Raw genomic sequence first — 20,188 nt, 5'->3', positions numbered from 1 at the left:
GTACTAGTAGAAATACTACCAACTGTTTTTTAAAATTTTAGATTCACTGAAGTTCATAACCTCGAAACGCGGATACCGCATGTAATGCTTCTCAGGTACGGAATATAACTTTTTTACTTTATATGTACTGTCTCATTATTGGGCAAAGGCACTCTTTTCTCCGTAATTTTTTTTTTTATTATTTGCAAATTGTTCTCAGTCGTATCGAATTTATCCAAATTATTTTCTCGGAAATGTATGCATTACTTTAAAAAACGAACACTGAAAGTTTGTCATTTATGGACCGTGCGACCTCTTTCTGGCCAAGCCCTGCAGAGTAAGTATGAAAATCCATTACTGTTCACTTCTCTAAATTTTTAAATCTACCTACTAACAATGAACTATGTAAACAGGCAAAAGGAAACTCGTACAGCCAACTGCCCAGTGTTCATAGTTGCGAAAATTAAAAATACCTACCAGTTCCGCTTACAATATAAAAGAAAATTGCGATAACATTTAAACTGAAGTGCTTTGGTATTCTTTTGTTTTTTCGTCTTTTTTTAAACTGCCGGTTCCTAGCCAAAGCGAGTTACTAAACTTTATGGTCAGTTACTATCTTGTGAGATAGCGCTCAATGCTTCGATTGATACCAAAATATTGTTGATTTATCAATAAATGATTTCATGTATAAAAATGTTTTTATAACAATCTTCCCAGATGATAAAAATTAGCCTATCGTATATTTGAATGTTACGTCTTTTACAGTTACGCCTCGATTCATAACAACGAACAGAGGTTACCGAATGATTCAAATGGGCCGATACCGTTACGGACTTTATACGCGCAGTAAAGGCCTAAGAAAGCGATGGGTCTGTGGCATGTGGGGGAAAGGATGCCGGTCGCTGATTATCACTATTGAAGATGTTATTGTAAGCCACTATTACGATCACAATCATTAAATATCCATTTCATTCATCGTAGATCGTACGTCGAGCGTTTATAACCTTTATGTATTGTAGGTTTCGGCAAATTTACCTCACTCTTCTGTGAATAGGAAGGTATGTAGTAGAATTATGACAATGGGTACTATGATTTTGCTTTAGGATTTGGTATGTATTCCAAATAAACTTCCTATTTATTAGATTTTTGTTATTTTTATTTTAAGAACAAATAACATTTTTTTTATTTATTGCACTGGGTATCTACTAATAGAAGTACTAAAAACAGTTTTGTTTTAATTTTTGATTCACTGAAGTTCATATCAAACGCGCATACCGCATGATAGAGATGGGAAAATACCGTTATGGATTTCGTAACAATTATAAAGGGGTTAATAAGAAATGGGTATGCACGCAGTGGGATAACAGTTGCCGTGCCTACATAGTGACAGTGAATGACGTCACTTTCGGCAATTATGTACATAATCATGAAATTTGGTGTCAAAAACCCGCGAATGTTGAATTACATAGACGCAGAGACTCTAGTACTGCTCCTCGATAAATAAAAAAATTATGAAATGTGTAAACACATGTACATTTTGGCGAATAGTGTATGTGTGTGAAAGTGTAGTAGTTTTGTAGTAGTACTGACTATATAGTATGCTTATTAAGGGATGGCGGGAAGAGTGCTAGTGAGAAGAACGATAACGAAAATACAGTAATAGATACACATCATCAGAAGTTCAGCAGACTGCTATTAATGTGCCTGGAAAAACAATAATATTTTCTTTTAGCGACGTGCTAGGACACGTCAAGTATTACTTTTAATATTAATTAATCTACTTTTTCTTTTGAAAATAACATATCTTTAGTTTTATATTATTTCCTCGCATTGTTTGAGAAAAATACTATACATGCCTCGGCGGGAACGGAGATTGCTTGACTCGTATTAGTACTTGCTTGTCCAGCAATCCCTAACTTCCCGCTTTTGTAATACTATACTAATACTTACCTATATCAAAATAAATATTAAATGTGAGAGTTGTCATTTTAACATAAATAAAATGTATAACGGAACTTTAATTTCACGTTATAATATGTCAACTCTCTCTCGTAATTGACGGTAAAATCGATGTCGACGTGTACCTATTCATCAGTGACCACGCACTTGACCGACCGGGACTGGGATCGAAAATAATCGATTTCAGCAAACAGTAGTATTTCGTTATTTGGATAAGCGCTTGTTAGAATACCGACATCCCATTAGTTTGTGAAACACAGCCTTCTCGACATGTACACGGAATGTCTATTGTCTGCTTGTCTTACAGCTACACCGCAATTTATAATGTCAAAGCGCGGTTACCGTATGATCCAAGTGGGAAACTACAGGTTTGGGCTGTATTCCGCCTGCAAAGGGCCTAGGAAGAGATGGATTTGTGGCCAGTGGGCAAACAAACGTTGCCGCGCTTCTATTGTTACCATTGACGATGAAATCATCTTTTTTAAAAATACGCACACTCATTAATACGATTTTTGAAAATAATGCGCTTTCTCATCCTTATTTGAGCTGTTTAGAGAATTTAAAAAAAGTAAAGAGTGCATAGATTTTATTTCACCGATTGTTATTTAAGTAATTTTTAATCATTTGTATTATAATAAATATTAGTAAACTCATATGTACCTATCCATGTTGCTAAAATGAAAATGTAATACTTAGTAAATTGTTGTTAATTTATCTACTTTTCTTTGAAGAGTGAAGTTTAATGACATTATTTGTATTTAAAACTAACATGTTGATTCCTTACATGTGTTTTATTTTATGAATTCTCATGTCTTGGAAAATATTATTAAGATTTTTCTTGTTTCTTTTGTTACGCTTTTATTACTGGTGACTGTGGTGCTTTTGTAATTTAGTGTCTCGACCAAAATTTTTCTGCTGTGAGCATTTATTCACCAGTAATTTTGTTCTCAGGTGCAGCTGTAAGTGTCGTTACTGATGCAGCTGCAGGTGCAATTGGAGGGGCAGGTGAAGCAGCAGGTGAAGGAGCCGTCTGGTCAATGTCAAACCGAGGCAATCCAATACTTCAACAAGGCACGTACAGATTTTTCTCTAAGGGCAAACATCCCCAAACTGGAATCAGACGGACTTGGCGGTGCGGCAAATGGTCTCATGGATGTCGTGCTGCGATTATTGTTGTTGGTAAGGAAATCGTTCGCTACAAGGGTGAACATAAGCATGGTAAATAATAGACAAGTGGCGTTTAAGAATCTTGTCCTGACTAATATCTTATATCTGTAAATATATCTAGCAGCCATACTAAATAGGTATAGAAAAGCTCAACTACACGAAAGGATTTGGTTCGTGCCTTAAACGGATATTGTTTTAAACGGCCTAATAATGTCGTCGTGAACCAATAAGTACAACGGAAATTTCAAGTCCGGTAATGTCGTGCACTCTGGATTAAATCCAAAGAGTAGGTACTAGCGCGGTCGATCGAGCTTATTGGGGCTTATATTAGTAGAATACATTTATATATTTGTATATCGACTGTTCAAATGTAAAAGGAGCTAAACGACTTGGTTGATAATATTTCATATGTTTTTTACTTGTGTGTGAATGGGAGAGATTAAATGATTAGAATAGACCTAGACCAGCCATATTCAACCTGTTCTCCGCCATGCTTTTATGTGCGGCCCGAAACACTATTATTAGAGAGATGCTTCTTAAAACGGGTAAAATTAAAGTCATACCAGGGTACGAAATCTGCAGTTCCAGGCTTCATGCCATGGTATGACTTTAGGTTGTTAATATTTTTTTTACCTAGATGTGACTTCTTTTTAACCTAAGTGTCCATTAGCCCCCTTTTTTAACCGTGGATATGAAAAGTACGGCAATAAATACATGACTGATTACAAATATAGTTTGTACAAATCCCCACTGGTGGTTTTCCTGAAGTTTTATTCCACAAATCCCCACTAACGTAGTACTTGCTACGCATTAAAATTCCCCACCAACATATTATTTTATGTATTATAAATATGTAGATGACAGATTTGATTTTCAGCGCCAATATCCCGTGAACATTACCGACACATATTAATTGTGTTTTTTCTTAAATAGCCAATAATAATTTAGTAGAAGAACCGCATTAACAATTTGAAAAAGTGACGTAAAGAACGATTATGTTATTTTATAAAACAAAATGATAGTGGGGATTTATGGAACATACCATAAATTCGACCGGCTGTATCTTCTGTTAGGATTTCCGCCGAATTACATATGTACGCCGGACTAAATCCTTTTGTTTGTTACGCATTTAGTCGTAAGTTACTTCTACAGGGAGGTCGTGAATTGTAGCGCTGTGTGCTAAAAGCAGGTGGTTTTTCATGTGAAAATCAGTAACATGGGAAGATATAGATAGGAATTGTTTAATAATAATTATGATCTGTATAACAAGATCATAGTGTTACATTAAATATATTCAACTTAGGGTACTAATATATACTCATAGGGTTTCTCGTCGTTTCACCTAATTAGGGTCTACGGCCGCAAGCTACTGAATATTTTCAAAAGTCAATGTTCGTATAATAGAAAATTAAAGTTTTTACCTAGTTTATGTATCGATTTTGACAGATCTGTTTCCAAAGAGTTTATAAAACTTTTTTTAAGGTTAAGTGCCATTGTTAAGTAATCATTCCTATTGTACACGCTTTTGTTTGTTAAAACGTATTTTTGCATAATACGCATGTTTTTTCCTAATTATTGAATAATATTAAGAATTTTATAAACTATAGCTTTTTTATAAAAAAAACCGGCCTCAAAAGTTTGTGGAATTACATCTATTTGCCAAGGTTTATAGAAATCGGTTACCGGAAATTGTGCGAAACCGGATTTATCCCCCAGTTTGTTATCCTTAGAGGTATTATTTTCTTCAAATTTAAATGGAACCAATACTGATAACCCTCTTTCCGACAAAAAGAAAATCATCAAAATCGGTACACAAGTGCCGACGAATTCACTAATCGCGTAACATACACACAAAAAAGCACACTAGAATTGAGAACCTCCTCCATTTTTGAGGTCGGCAAAAACATTATTTCTGTATAATTATATAAAACATAATCTTAGTAATTAATTTTGATAGCAGTAAAGTTCCTTGTGAAAGAGTTTGTCCAGTATAGTACTGCCACCTTACCTATTTCTGCTGCCAAGCAGTAATGTCAGCATTACTGTGTTCCGGTTTTGAAGAGTAAGGGTGCTGGTGAAATTATAGGCACATGAGACTTGTCAACTTATGTCTCAGGGTGACGGGCGCAGTGGCAGAGCTCCTAAGATCTTTGCGGTTTAAAGCTCTGAGTGGCACTGCAACTGTTATGGACAGGCGTGTAGCTTACCATCAGGCGCACAACTTGTTCGTCCCGTCACTTGATATTATAAAAAAAATAGGATTTATCGGATCACATTCATGAAAAATAATTATGGTACACGATATATATTTAAATTCAGTCGTTTTGTATAGACCAGAAATGGTACTCCAATAACACTGTCCTCTTTATCATAACTATAGTAATCGAAATTGAGTTAATAACATATCTGGGATCAGCGAAAACAGATCTACAACCCCCTATAAGCGTTTTTATTTATATTTTATCTAGTTTTAGTTTCATTGACATCTTTCTAATAAAAATAAAACTTTAGGTGCCAATATCTCGAAAGTTATCAAAATGAAAATGCGTTAGCTATGACAAGGATGACAGAGTAGTACTCGTATTTTGCAATTTTTGTATGATCTATTGTGCGTACTTTTTATTGTACCCTTAGAATAAAGCTGTCCTGGGAAAAATGCGATTGAAAATACGCACACGCATCTCACTCGTCACTCGTATCTGAACTTGTCTCTAGCTTATGATCGTTCCAAATAAAAAAATAAACTAAATATATAAGCAATCACACTAGAGTTAAATTGCTTGTAATCATTTTCATTGTCTCTAATATAATTAGTGACTAAGTTAATGTTTTATCATTACAATGTATATTTTGCATTGGAAATAAACATCATTACAAAAGTACAGTTTTGTGGCGACATTCCTCTGCTAAAACTCCATTACATTGGGAAGCTTTTTATGTCAGGAGTTGAATTTTATCCTTACAAATGAATACAAAGCGTACATTAAATTATCCAAGAACTTGACGCGGAGGCGGATGTACGACGATGTCTTCTACATGAATGTAGGGCCTTGAAAGTGGTGCACAACATAGGTACTCCAGTACTAGCTAGCACTACTAGGATGCGACTTTCGCGAGAGCGACATATCTCTGTACAAGTACAGCAGTATCTCGCGCTTTATGTCGCTCTCGCGCAAGTCGCGCTTTGTCGTGCTTGCCCTACAGCTCCATTGCTTTTACGCAAGGAGGGCTTTTTAGGGTTATGAGTATTACCAGCGTCGTCGATTAAATGATGATCTGTTGTAATGGTTTCAGTGTAATAAAATGTTTATATTGTAATATGTGCATGTAAATGTAATTATACTGTAATAGCGTAGATCAAAACACATGCTTCTATCATCAGTCATTAAAATAATTAGGTATTCATAACCAGGTATATTATTTATTATGTAATATACATTAAAATTTAATTTCATTCCAGGTGCAATGTATACAGTATCAAAGCGTGGGTGTCCAATATTGATGTACCAGGGTCACAAGTTCAACTTAGAGTCGGAAACGGATCTGAAGAAACGATGGCGATGCGGCAAGTGGTACATCGGGTGTAGAGTAGCCATTAGTACTTTTGACAATGAAATTATTAGAATTAAAAATGAACATATACATTACTGATTGTATTTTATTGAACGTTTGCTTCTTATTTGTGAGTTCAGTGGTTCAAATCATTGTGATTTCAATTTATACGTTAGAGCGATGCCACAGGATGCGTTGCGTCGGCGTTGCGATGGCATCGCTTTGTGACGTTGCGTCTGAGTGAATGAGTGTTAATTTGTAATCATTCATCCGTAAGTACCGCGTTTGCGTTAAGAATTTTATTTAGATCTTAATTGTATACTTATAAGGTTTAAATTAAAGTCTTAACTCAAACGTGATAGTTAAATTTACATATTTGAAAGGTTATAGGCCTCAGAACGACAACATGCCACACGGTGCGTTGAAACGGCGCGCCACCCACCAGTTGCTTAAACTGAGTACGTTAAAATCATTGCATTGTGATGACGCCACACCTGTGTGGTATCGCCCTTACGTATATTTGCGAATGTTTAGTAGGACTATCTCTTGCGAACGGTGAAGAAAAACATTGTGATGAAAACTTGTGTGTGTAATAAGTTTCACAGCCCTTGGAAAATGTGTCCCCAACCCGCACTGGGTCATTGTGGTCGCTTAGGATCTCTCCTTGGACGAAACCCGTACCCGGACATATAATATGTTGATGGTGACCATATATATAGAAGAAATACTGTGTATTGTAATAAAATATTTTATAATACTAATATTATGCATGTCAATTGTGATAAGGAATTATATTATAGAAGTTTCTGTTGGATTTGAAGCTATAGCATTAAATTTTTAATAATAACTTTTACTAATAAATCAAATATAAATGTTGAATTATAAACCTGGGCTATTAATTTCGGTCTGCCTTGGTTTTGTAACTCATGGATTGACATAGGTTTACTATTTCGATTTACCTGTTTTATTTTTTGTGTTCTTTATGTAATATATACTTCGTGTATGTGACAATAGATCATTCTTGTTGTTTTCCTATTTACTCTGGCTAAAACTATCAATATATTTCTCAAGCAAGGTCAAATTTCGGTGGTCACAATCTTTTTGTATATGTACTGAAGAATAATATATTGTCATCCGTAGGCAAACAGCAAAATTTTAGTTTAAGAATTGTTTTGACTACACTACCACCTAAGTACTTTAAGTAAAATTACTATTGAAATTTATTCAAAGAAAGTTATTTTTATTTTTAATATGTTGTTCAGTGAACGATGATCTTATAAAAAAATAAAATAATTAAGTACCTATAACGAAAGTTAGTGTCTAAAGCATATAAGAGGGCGGTTCGGTTAGTTTGTAAATTTGAGAAGTAAAAACAATATTTTTACAAAATTATGGTCAATTTTTCTACATAATCTCCTTTTAACTACACTTTAACCAGCGATATTCCAACGTAGCCGACCCATCAAAGAAACATTTTTTGTCAAACTGAAAAGTCTGTATTCCACACCGATTTCTTCGTCATTTGTTGAAAATTTTTATTCACTGAGGCATTTTTTTAAATACCATAATTTTATTTTTTTATTTTTGTAATAAATTAAAGTCTCACGAGGCCAATCCTGGTAAAATTAGGAGGGTGCGGCAATAGATCGTACCGTAATTTGACAAGTTTTGATGTAGCAGTTGCAGAATTTGATTACAGATGAGTGAGCTTCGGATCGAGCCCTGTACTGTCGGAACAATTATTGTCAAATAAGTAATACTGGACCAAGTTAAAAGACGCATGATGCGAAAGAAGCTTCAAATTTAACGTTATTTTTTAATTTGTCGAGTATTAATTATTTGCAGTAATTATTTCGAATGAATGTCGGACGGAGAACGAGACTAGACCCTCTGTATTTAGATGATGCACGTTTTTAAATATTGTTCGTTTCATTTTTTACAGATGCAATATTTACCCTGACCAAGAAAGGTAAACCTCTTATATTACTCGATGGCAATCGTTTCAACTACCACAGTACGAGTAAAGGACCTAGGGGATTCTTCGTTTGTAGCAGATGGGCCACTGGCTGTAGAGCCAGCATTAGAACTCATTGTAGAGAAATTATTCTTGTTAAAAATGAGCATACACATCCGTAGTATCTTAAACATCGTTCATAAGTATATTTAAGGGTCGTACTACAAATCTGACGTCAATATTGTAAACATTGCCATCAATAATAATAATGTGATGACCTCGGTGGCTTAGTGGACCGCATTATGAGCGCTTGATGGAGAAGTCTTGAGTTTAAGTTAAGTAACTTAATCTCAAGACTTCTCCATCCGGTAGCACCGAGATCACTCAGAAAAAACGTCCGTATTACTTAATACGTTTTTTCTGAGTGATCTCGGTGCTACCGGGTTAATTCATTACTCTAATACTAATAGTACAGGGAATTAGTTACTTAGAGTCTAGGTAATATTAAATTAAGTGGAATTTGTCAACATATGTCTCAGGGTCGCGGTTGCGGTGGCAGTGCCCCTCAGATCTTCATGATCTAAAGTTCTGAGTGGCACTGCAACGGTTATGGACAGCCGTGTCGCTTACCACCAGGCGCACGACTTGTTCATGATGTAATTATCTTCTAGTCTCCCCCATGGTCTGAAGAAGAGTTTTGAGTAATGATAATTTATTTTATGCAAATCAAATTCTTTTAAACAAAACTTACTGTACTTTAATTTTGAGTTTGAATATTTATTATGTATTGTATAGTGTCGAGTTCTTAGGTTTTCGCGATTGTTACACATAGGAAATGAAACTATTTTTCCGGATTTAAATCGCGAGTTAACCGTGACCATGGGACTTGTAAAGCGCCCGAAACGTTGGTTTGTTTGAAAAAACAAATATACGCGATTTAACTCCGGAACAATAGTTTCATTTCCTATTGTATAGTGTTTTGTACATGTAAAAAATTTGTTCTCATTTTTATTTATTCCCATAAGTTTAGTAATTGTCGAATAGAGAAAAGGAAAGCCTTTGGTGTTACTATCTAACTTTCGATATAACCTGTATCGGTTAACAGGATCAAAAGCTATGTGGCGATGTCATAAATAGAGGAACGTAATGTGCAGGGCAGGAGTTCCGTTACTACTGTGAAAAATGCAATTGTTAAATACAGAAACCCTCATAATCATAGTTAGAAAATAAAATCCAATTTAAAATTGGCTCACTTGGTTCAATTGCTAAATTGCAATTGCAATTTTTACTAGATTTCGAAATCCGGATTTTAAAATCGATTTCGATTTTTTCACCTTTTTATTCACGCTTCCTCGAATAGAATATTCATTTTGTGCAACAGAATCCGCAGCAGCATAAATGATAAAATAATTGATGCCCTGTCATTTTTAAAATTCTTTTTTTTATTTCAGACAAAAAAATTTAGATTATTTTTAAACACGTTTGATTTTTTTACATTTTATTGACAGTTACGAGATGGTGTTATTGTTAAACTTTTTTAGTTCTTGTAGTTTTTCTGTTATAGAATTTTTGTTTTTAGTTCTTGTATTTTTTCTGTTATAGAATGTCTAATGTATGTTAATTTTTGCTATCTTCTTCAAGAAGACTGATTTCCAGTAGATTCTAATGTCTCGTGATAGACATTTCGAAGAAGACTGATTAAATTGTGTTATGTATGGATCTCAGTTACCTACCGAAGATTAGATTAAAATTGGATTGATATTGCATATGCATTTTTTTCAAGTTAATCGCGAATCTATTTAGTTCATTTTTTCCCCAATTTTTTCAAACAGTCTTATTCTAATTCCTTATTTAAGTTAAATATTTCTAAATTTCAGTGTAAAAGTGCACTCATTAATCAATAAAACCTAAAATATATTGGTTGTACGCCATTTTTATTTCAATATACATAAAAACCTGAGAGAAGTGTTCAAACTTACCCAACTGGACTGTATGTTATTCTTCAAGAAATTCGTTATGATCATTAGTGCCTTCGAGTGCGAAACGTGCTATTATAGTAAAATTTTTGTTATTTAATTTATTAAGTACTCCATAGATGTTTCAAGTAAAAGTATTTTTGTGTATATAAATGCGGCAAACCAGTGATCATATATGTATATATTGCGTGGAGACATGATGATATTTAAACTAGCGCTAGCTAGTATATCAAAGTTGAGAAAGTACTTTTCTACGTTTGTTGTGTTGTATTGTGAAGAGAAATAAAGTATTTATTAATACTATTTAATATTTGATACCTGGCTGTAGTACTTGTACCCTTACAAAGGCCGCATGATAAGTTTAGGTTTAGTTATATAATAAGAGGAAATGGTTTTTCGTCGTAAGCTCCGTATATATAAATAGTGATCGGAATTGACGGAGTTAATTTAGCTAAATTAAAGAATAACCTGGACATTCCCTTTTACAAATTCCGGGCCTTAACGGAACTGATTTTATCTGAATATGCGTATTACATACTGAAATTAGAGTACATTGGCGACAAATTATTATTTCCTATTAGGTCTTCGCTACAAATTATTGTCTCAAAAAATAATATTGTAATGTAACGGAACGTTACAAGTATTTGTATATAGTTAACGTTTTGTTAAAAATCTAAGTAATAAAATTTTATAAACTATGGCATTTCAACATTTTGCCGTTGCTTTTCTTCATAGCCACTAAAATTTCATTCAACGTAATAGTTAAATGGGTGTCCTCGGGGTAGCGAGAGACGCGAGGCGGGCGACCCAGCCATATCGTCGGCACTGTGACGCAGGCGCAGTCGACCAAGAACCGCGCTCAAGGCGTTTTTACAGGTACAGGTGTTTTTACTATATATGTTATATTTCAAAATAAACATGAGACAACCTATATTTTGGGAGGTTCATAAAATAACTAGTAAGAAAAAGAAAGTTCATAAGCATTGACGACGAAATGGGTATGTCCATATTCAAAAAAAAGTTCATACTTCAGGTAATTTAACTCCCTCAATTCCGATCACTGGTAATAAGCTTGTAGTTACACGTTTCTACATATTGTTGTGACATGTTAGCTTGGTGTGCAATATATAATAATATATACGCTTAATTTCAGATTCTGTGAAAACCACCGTGAATCCACCTAAACAATCTGGACATCCTGCAGAACATGAACAACCTGAACGACCTGAACAACCCCAACAATCTCAACAACCTGAACAATCTGAACAATCTGAACAACCGGCAAACGACACCTCTTCTCGTCGACTTGAGTACGCGACTTCGAAATTTGGTAGACCCGTGATTCTTCTAGGCGAGAATGGGAGGTACAATTTCAGTACCCAGAAGGGGTCAAAGACCTCTTGGAGATGTGTGAAATGGAGCCATGGCTGTAGGGCTAATTTGACTACCGTCGACAATGTACTAGTTAAAGTCTGTGATGTACATAAGCACCCGCAATATAACTAGAAGTATCAATACCGGTGGTAGAAGTTAATACGTGCAGTTCTGCGTACAGCACGCCCGAATTTTTTAATTCTTTCAACAAAACTGTATGCTGCTGCTTTTTCGCGCAGTACTCATAACAGTACTGATAAAGTAATATCTTCAGAATCGTAAAAAAATAAATTATGATCTCTCTTGTCGGTTTTAATTTGTAGGTAGATGTGTGTGGTTTTTGTGTAAGTATTAATAGATTGTTCATGATCTATTTAAATATTTCTCTCATTGTGTAATCTACTATTATGTTTAGAATATTGAGAATCAATAGAAATACAATATCATTCAAATTTTAATCTAGTCTTGGGTAGGTAATGGAGATCCATACATAACGTAATATAATCAGTGTTCTTCGCAATTACGAATAGGATTTGTCTATAATGAGAATGCAATAGAAAATCAGTGAAGTTCATAGCCACCTTACGTTGACATTGAGACGTCAATGATATGTAGTATTTATTATTTTACGATAAGGAATTTTAATGAAAGCCATCACTTCTTCATAAAGTTTCTTCTTTTTTAATATCACTAATTATGTATTTTAGTGTAAAGTACGAAACAATAGGAACCAGTAGCTCAGCCTATAACATTATAAAAATATTAAATTTTTCTGTCCCTCTAAACAGGCTTTTTTCTTGTAGACCACAATTATAAATACCTAAATTGTCCACAGAAATTATGCTTACAAGGTCTAGAAAAGGCAAGCCGATGTTGAGACGAGGGAACTACAGGTTCTATCAGCATAGCAGCTACAAGCCAGGGCACGCTAAGTGTCTTTGGGTCTGTGTCAAATGGAGCGCTGGATGTCGGGCTTCTATCACCACTGTGCATAGAGAAATTGTTAGACTCAATAAAGTTCATAGCCACCGTTAGACATTGAGATAACTACAGCATGTGGTCAGGGCACGCCAAATACCTCTAGATCTGCATCAAATGGAGCGCTGGATGTCGAACTTCTATCAGCACTGTTCACAGAGAAATTGTTAGAACTATTGAAGGTATAGCCTGCAGAATTTGAGATAACAACTGCGTGTAAAGTGTTCTACTGTGTTTTTATAACCTATTTGGTTATTGTTTGTGCTCTGGCCACACAGAGGCGGTGGCGGAAGCGTTCCGAGCGCGGGAATTTTTGTAATGTACGTGTTCATCATTGGCCATCCGGTTCGCTCCATCTTGTATATTTATTATAATAAGTACATGTTGTCTATTATAACTGTGAAGATCTTTGAGCAATTGAGCAGTGATTGACTTGCGATGTTGAAAATGTTTAGTGAAAATGTTACAATGGCGAATTCAATGAGTGATTAAATTATGCCTTTGACATTTATACATATATTACGTATATATATATATATATATTTTCTTTTTTTTTTAAAGACTGATGTGAATGAAGAGAACTAAATAGATATGTGTGGAACACAGCAAGTGAAACGCCGTAGTCTCTCCCTATTCGATGAGGAGAGACGTTAAGATATGATTGTATGCATGTGTTTTTTTGTATAGATTACAAAGTGAGTAGTTTTTATTTTTACGAAATTTAACAGTTATTCAATAAGTTAATGTTATTAAATATTTGTCACAAATTTTACATTATGCACGGTTTAGGGTTCCGAAATCGACAACAAGTGGACTCGCATTACTTTCAACGGACTCTGTGCCATAAACATTTAGATATATTTTTCGGAAAGTTGAATTATATAACGATGACAAGCAAAATTACGTTCAAATAAAGATGAAACAGGTTTTTGAAACAGCGACTACGGAACCCTATTATGTGCGTAACCGACACGCTCTTAACAAATGTTTAAAATAAAGATATCTGATTATAAGATTTGTTATTTTACCTTGTCACATAGTTTACTCACATTGTGTAAAGAAGCCAAATACTTTAAATTTTAACAGTTTCATATTACGTTGTTTTTAATCGTAAACTCACTTATATAAATTGTAAACGTCTACGTAAACATCGATGTCTTAAATGGTCTGTACCTATTTAATTCACAAGTTTATGAAACAAACGAGAAACAGAACCATCACAAAATAAACACGTCACTGGCGTACCTAGAATCACCCTAGTTATTGACGAATAATTTCTAAACAACGACTGTTCTTTTCAGGTAAAGCTTGGTACACAATGTCGTTGCGCGGAAATCCGGTTCTCAACGTTGGTAAATACCGTTACCACAGACAGCGGTATAGTAGGTTCAAGAAAGATGGAGCAGAGGAGCAATGGTTGTGTGAGAAATGGACTAAGGGCGGCTGCAGAGCATCTGTCGTTACTCAAAACCAAATGGTTATTAGAGCTAAAAATGAACATAACCATTAATTACGTACTAATTAATTATGTTTACGAAGTATCTGTTTACGTGATAAACAGAGATACGACTAGGCAGACTATTTTTACCTTGACTTCAAGAGAGAATACTACCCATAAAGTAGATAATACGTCTCTCTGAAATTCCGGAATAATTCTATCGTATTTCGTGTTGTACTTGTGATGTGTAACTAGCAATTACTTTTTTTATAATATAAAAAAATAAGCGCGCGTATGACCTCCATCTCACCTGATGTAAAGTGACGATGAAGTCGAGGATGTAGCATGCACCCCTAAATAATGCCTATTCACTCTCACCTTGAAAAGGTCCGAGTTATAGCGATCGGGGAACAAGTCGACAGGGAATCCTACTCCCTAGCCGCTCGCCATACAAATGTGAAAGCGAAACGCTTCGTGTGAACCCGGTGAATATCCACAACATAGGGGTGGAACCCCAGCCCACGTTTAGTCCCCTGATAACGGAAAGGTGAAGGCGGAATCAAATTATGGAATTCCATCGCACACTCTCCGTAATATATCCTGTAGAATACCAACATGCTGGCAACTCTACGGCGGTGTTTAAGGCTCTGCAGCTTTGCCTCTACTAATTCTGAATCACCTATAAGCCTCTTAGCACGCTTGTCTATTGAATCCAAGGTGGCCAGTTGGTATTTAGCAGAGCCATCCTACAAGTGGCAGCAGTACTCCATACACGACCGGACTTGTGCTTGGTATAGTTGAAGCAACTGTCCCGGTGTAAAGTAACGCCTCACCTTGAAAAGGATGCCAAGCTGGCTGCAGTTTTGGCCACGGATTCAATGTATCTGCCGAAGTTGAGGTTGGACGACAGGTCCATTCCAAGTAAGTGAAGACCGTCGGTTATCGGCATGGATATATCACGAAAAGTCGAAGTCAAGTGAAATGGCCTCCGTTTAGTAGAGAAAAGACACGCTTGTGTTTTGGTAGCATTAAATTTGACAAGATTGGCATCGCTCCAATCGGAGACTACCTTAAGTGTCAAATTCAAACGACTAACCATGGACTCTCAAGACAAGACAAGACTGGATTTCTTCTCCACTGACCCTTGCATTGATGAAGTACCTGTGCACAACTGTCTGCAACAACAATCTGCATACCCAAAGGTAGCTGGAATCACCATATTATTTATATGCAGCAGAATGAGGGTTGCGGACAGTACAGAACCCTGAGGAACTCTATCGCCCGATGTTCGGAAAAGTAGCCTTCTAAGACCACTCGAATCGAACGTTCACTCAAGAAATCCGAAATCCAATTGCAAAGGTCAGTGGGGAAGCCCATAAGAGGGAAGCTTGCTTAAAAGGCTTGTTACTTAACAGCAACGGTAGTATTTTAGGAAAATAGATTCAGGTGTTATTTTGCGGAAATCTGTTCCCTGTTGTGTAGGGAATGTATAAACAATAGAATGTTGCGTTATCATCGCGGCAAAAACTGCCACAGTTACACACTCGCAGAGGTTCGCATCTGGTTCGCAGTATAGTTCGCGCGCTTGACGAAGATGGACGCCGAAGTTGCTGTTGCGGGACTACTTTGCGCTTTAGCGATTTACAATAATTATGCTTTTAAAAAAAAAAAGTATTTGAAAAGAAATGCTAGAACAATCTAAAAATGTCAATCCTAGTTCATGTGTCCAGTCCACAGCCATTTTAAGCACGTTCAAACCGTCAACAATAAAAATAGAAACATAACCGTCCACACTTACTTATCGGCAATTGAGCACACGCGAAAGTGGAGCCTTGTTGCGTTCACACCAAGTTCGCGCTTCGCGAACCCTTTATCGCGGGACAAAATACCGACACAATCGTTAACGAGCCGCGAACGCAGCGTGAAGCCGCGAAGAATATGCGAATGGAATACACACTAATATATCTTTTTGACTTTTGTTAAGTTTCAGAGGGTGGTATTATCCACTCTATGTGTATGTTATTTCAAGTTTAGCTGAATATACTCTGCCTATTCCAATTTTTCGTTATGCTTATACTTTTACGTCTATCATAACTTCTCATTCATGACGACTGACTGCTAGGGACATCGCAAAACATTTGCCAATCTTCTGTGGCAATTGCCAGCGGCTGTGTCATTTTCAATCACAAGAAAATAACTAAAGAAATCCCACAAATATTTTACATGGTCGGTAGCGACTGCGAAGACTGTGAAATCATGGTAAAAGTACAGATTAGAAATCTGTGCAAAGTATCGTAAATTCTGCGAGCTGTCTCTTTTTTTATGAAAACATCCTGCGCCAATTTATATCATCTTATATTTGAGCGTAAACACTTGCACGCTTACGTTTTTAGTAATGTGTATACCTTTTACTTCCGTGCACTGCTGTGTGAATTACTAGTTACCGTATAATGATAATCTTTGACGGAAGCTTTAGTGGCAACTAGTTGTGTTTTTTAATTAACTAGTAGTGACGTAATCTCATTTAAAATGTATAGATTTCTTAATTAAATATATTGTGGCTTTTTATTTTCATATGCTATTTTATTTATTATTTAACTTGGTTAATGGATATCTCTTTCATCCTCTAAATGTTTGTCTTGTACTTCTTATCGTATCGATGGCATATCCCACTTATTATATGACCACATATTATACTTTAATGCTTGTTATCGTGGTAATTGGATTTGCCTATCGGCGTAAGGTACTCGCCGGTTGTTGCAAAGGGTGTCTACAGGAAAGGAATGTTAAGTCGTGTGGTGAGGTTCTTTTGTAGTGCACCCTAGTTTGTATTTGCTATGCGATTTTTCATTACAAATCGACCCCTTCTAATCACAGGGTATTCAATGATTGTGGCAAACCGTAAGGTAGTTTTTAGTAGCAGTAGAGCTCCTTGTGAAAGAGTTCGTCTTGGGAAGTACTGCCACCTTACCTATATCTGCCGCCAAGCATTACTATGCGAGCATTACTGCGGTTTGGAAGGGTAAGGTTGCTGTTGAAATTACAGGCCCATAGAACTTGTCAACTTATGTCACAGGGTGACGGGCGCAGTGGCAGTGCCCCTAAGATCTTTGCAATTATGCTTTGAGTGGCACTGCAATAATTATGGATAGACGTGTCGCTTACCACCAGGCGCACGACTTGTTCATACCGTCACTTTGTATTATATATAAAAAAAAAATTTGATTAAATTGTACTAGGAATTGGCTAATGTAAAATATAGGTGGTAGTTTTATTAATCACAAAAGCACCATACCACTTTAGTTCAGATTCACCGTCTACCAAAACCGAGAATAGAGATGTATAAACTACCAAAGAGATTTCGTTATTCCGATGTCCGTGCTTCGCTTAAGGAAAATAACGAAGTCCTATTGGTCGTTAAGATGTAGGTGTGTTATTCGGTAACGGTTCTAAGGAAAGTTTTAATTCGAGACCTGTTTTACTACATAACTTTGTAATAAAAACGTAATCTATGGTTTTAGGTATTGTCTACACACAATCTCGACGCGGTCAGCCGGTTATATTGGTGGCAGGGTACCGATATTACCTTGTGGTGAGAGATTCAAAAGGGATTAAAAAGCGATGGAACTGTGCCATGTGGACCAAAACACAGTGTCGAGCTACTGTTGTTACAGTTGACGGGGTCATAATTAAGACTGTCAATAAACATAACCATCTAACACCTAATCCAATCACGGTTTTGTAACTGAGCACAGGTCTGTGTTGTGGCCATATGTTAAATAGGTAGGTAATTTGCTGACCACTAAATTAGATTGTGTAAATTTGTAATTATGTAAGTACGTAGAAGTATACAGATTTGGCGTATTTGAACAAACAAGTGACACTGTCATGTTTTCGGTATGTTTTTCTATTTATAAAATTAAATTGAATTGATGACTTGATGATGAATCTAAATCTGTAATTAATTTGGCAATAAAATAAACCATTCTTTCCTCATTTTGTCTTAATTTTTTATCAATTCACCTTTATTATAATGTAATTGGTACTAATACTTTGATTACATATGAACCACTTACAGATACCCGAGTATGTGTATATTCACTGTGTGTTCTATTGCATCTCTGGGGTGATCAGCATCAAACGACAACAAACATTTTTGGGCCAATAATTTTTTTGACGAGGCTTAGGTTTCAACTATATAGTGTGGTATGCTGATCGAGGTGGTAGAAGTTAGTGTCATTACTTACATTATAAAATACTCGTATGTTTACAGGAATGTTCTTTACAGTGTCTCGTAGAGGACACCCTATTTTGGAGACAGAAGGTTATCGGTATCACCAGGTATTAAGAGATTCGAAGGGAGTGAAGAAAAGATGGAACTGTGTTTTATGGAACCAAACCAAATGTCGCGCTACCCTTGTTACTATAGAAGGGGAGATAATTAAAACTTTAAATGAACACAATCATTAGGTTCTTGTACTTTAGATATCTTATTAAAAATGAATTTGAAAATGCGATTATATCCTTAACAGCATACACATCACAAATACCTCTCAGAATTTATTATAAATACTTGTGCAACGTCCTATTATCGAACATCGACTAAGATGGTAAATATTTACAGAGAAAATCCCAATATCTCCTGTTGAGAAACCGGATGACAGAGCGTGCAACGACTTGGGGACGGAACATGAGTACCAGGAGAGACAGAAACAGGAAACGAAGGAACGTGACATGGATCAACTACGCCGCGATTCGGAGCATAAACACCAAATCATGAGGAATCAGGTACAGTACCCGAAGGACCATTCGACTTCCAACGAAAAACGGGAGTACCAGAAATGCAGAAAGCAGAAAAACCGAGATCTAGTATCCTCTGACACTGAGGAGAAACGGAATTATCAAGAGAGGCGAAAGGAAAAGAACCTAAACCGGGACCTGGACCAAGTGTACTCCGATTCAGACAATGAGCGGTCAGGAGTGGAGAAACGAAAAAAGAAACACAGAGATCAAGACTTGGAATATGTATGCTCCAATACCAATGAGGAAACGGAAGAGGCACTTGAGAACCAGAATTTGAGAAAACAGGAGAAATCCAATGTCTATACCGAGTCTGAGGAAGAACGGGAGTGTCGGAGGAGGAGAAAACAAAAGAAAAAATCTACTGGTCGAGATCTAACCCGATTGTATTCCGATTCAGAGGAGGAACGGGAGTACCAGGCGAGAAGAAAACAGGACATAGAGTATATGCTCACCCAGAACAGAGTGTACTCAGACTCAGAGGAGGAGCGGGAGTACCAGGAGAGAAGGAGACAGATTGCGGAGTACATGTCGAGTCGAAATTCACGTGTTTGAAATATCTTGTAACCCTTCTTAGACATGCCGTTTTAGTTACGTAGGTTTTTATTTCGCAATGGAAGAATGACTAATATTGGCGATAGAGGTACAAAATTGGAGAGGATGTGGGTTATATTTTTCTGTATGTAATGGCGTCTTAAACATTTTCGACGTAACTCCACTTATGCCATTCTTCCATGAGGGGTGCGATTTGTTGTTTATGTTAATTGCAGGGGTTGCTACTTATTAATTAGCTAGTAATTGAAAATAGTTGTTTTATGTTAGTTATGTTAATGCAGTACGAGTAAAGTTTTGAATTAAAATATACGTGTGTTGTTGCGTAATAAATACTATGAACAAAAAACATTAGGCTTTCTGAATTTTATTACCTGTTTCATCGAATACGCCCATTTTATAATTTCTTGCTATTAGACCAGTGTCTGTGAATGTTTTTTTTTTCATACAGGAGCAGTA

The 20,188-nt window shown here is 36.0% G+C and overlaps 1 protein-coding gene across 29 annotated transcripts in view; it reads left to right on the top strand.

Annotated features, from left to right (window-relative positions):
• The window catches only part of LOC113237741 (modifier of mdg4), a 563,531-nt gene that overhangs the window by 137,066 nt on the left and 406,277 nt on the right, over positions 1–20,188 (top strand). The window contains exon 5 of one of the 29 annotated variants that reach the window (XM_026474331.1): positions 11,741–12,108. The exons of the other annotated variants lie outside the window; for them this stretch is intronic. Within the exon in view, the coding sequence (XP_026330116.1) occupies positions 11,741–12,093 (353 nt within the window). The 3' untranslated portion in view covers positions 12,094–12,108. Of the gene's footprint in view, positions 1–11,740; positions 12,109–20,188 lie in introns of those variants that run through there. 29 annotated transcript variants of the gene reach the window in all.

This window comes from Hyposmocoma kahamanoa, unplaced genomic scaffold, assembly GCF_003589595.1.
Source record: "Hyposmocoma kahamanoa isolate Upper Pololo Valley unplaced genomic scaffold, ASM358959v1 94, whole genome shotgun sequence".
Classification (NCBI taxonomy): Eukaryota; Metazoa; Arthropoda; class Insecta; order Lepidoptera; family Cosmopterigidae; genus Hyposmocoma; species Hyposmocoma kahamanoa.
The sequence above is the reverse complement of the archived record's forward strand: the minus strand, read 5'-3'. Positions and strand labels throughout refer to the sequence as shown.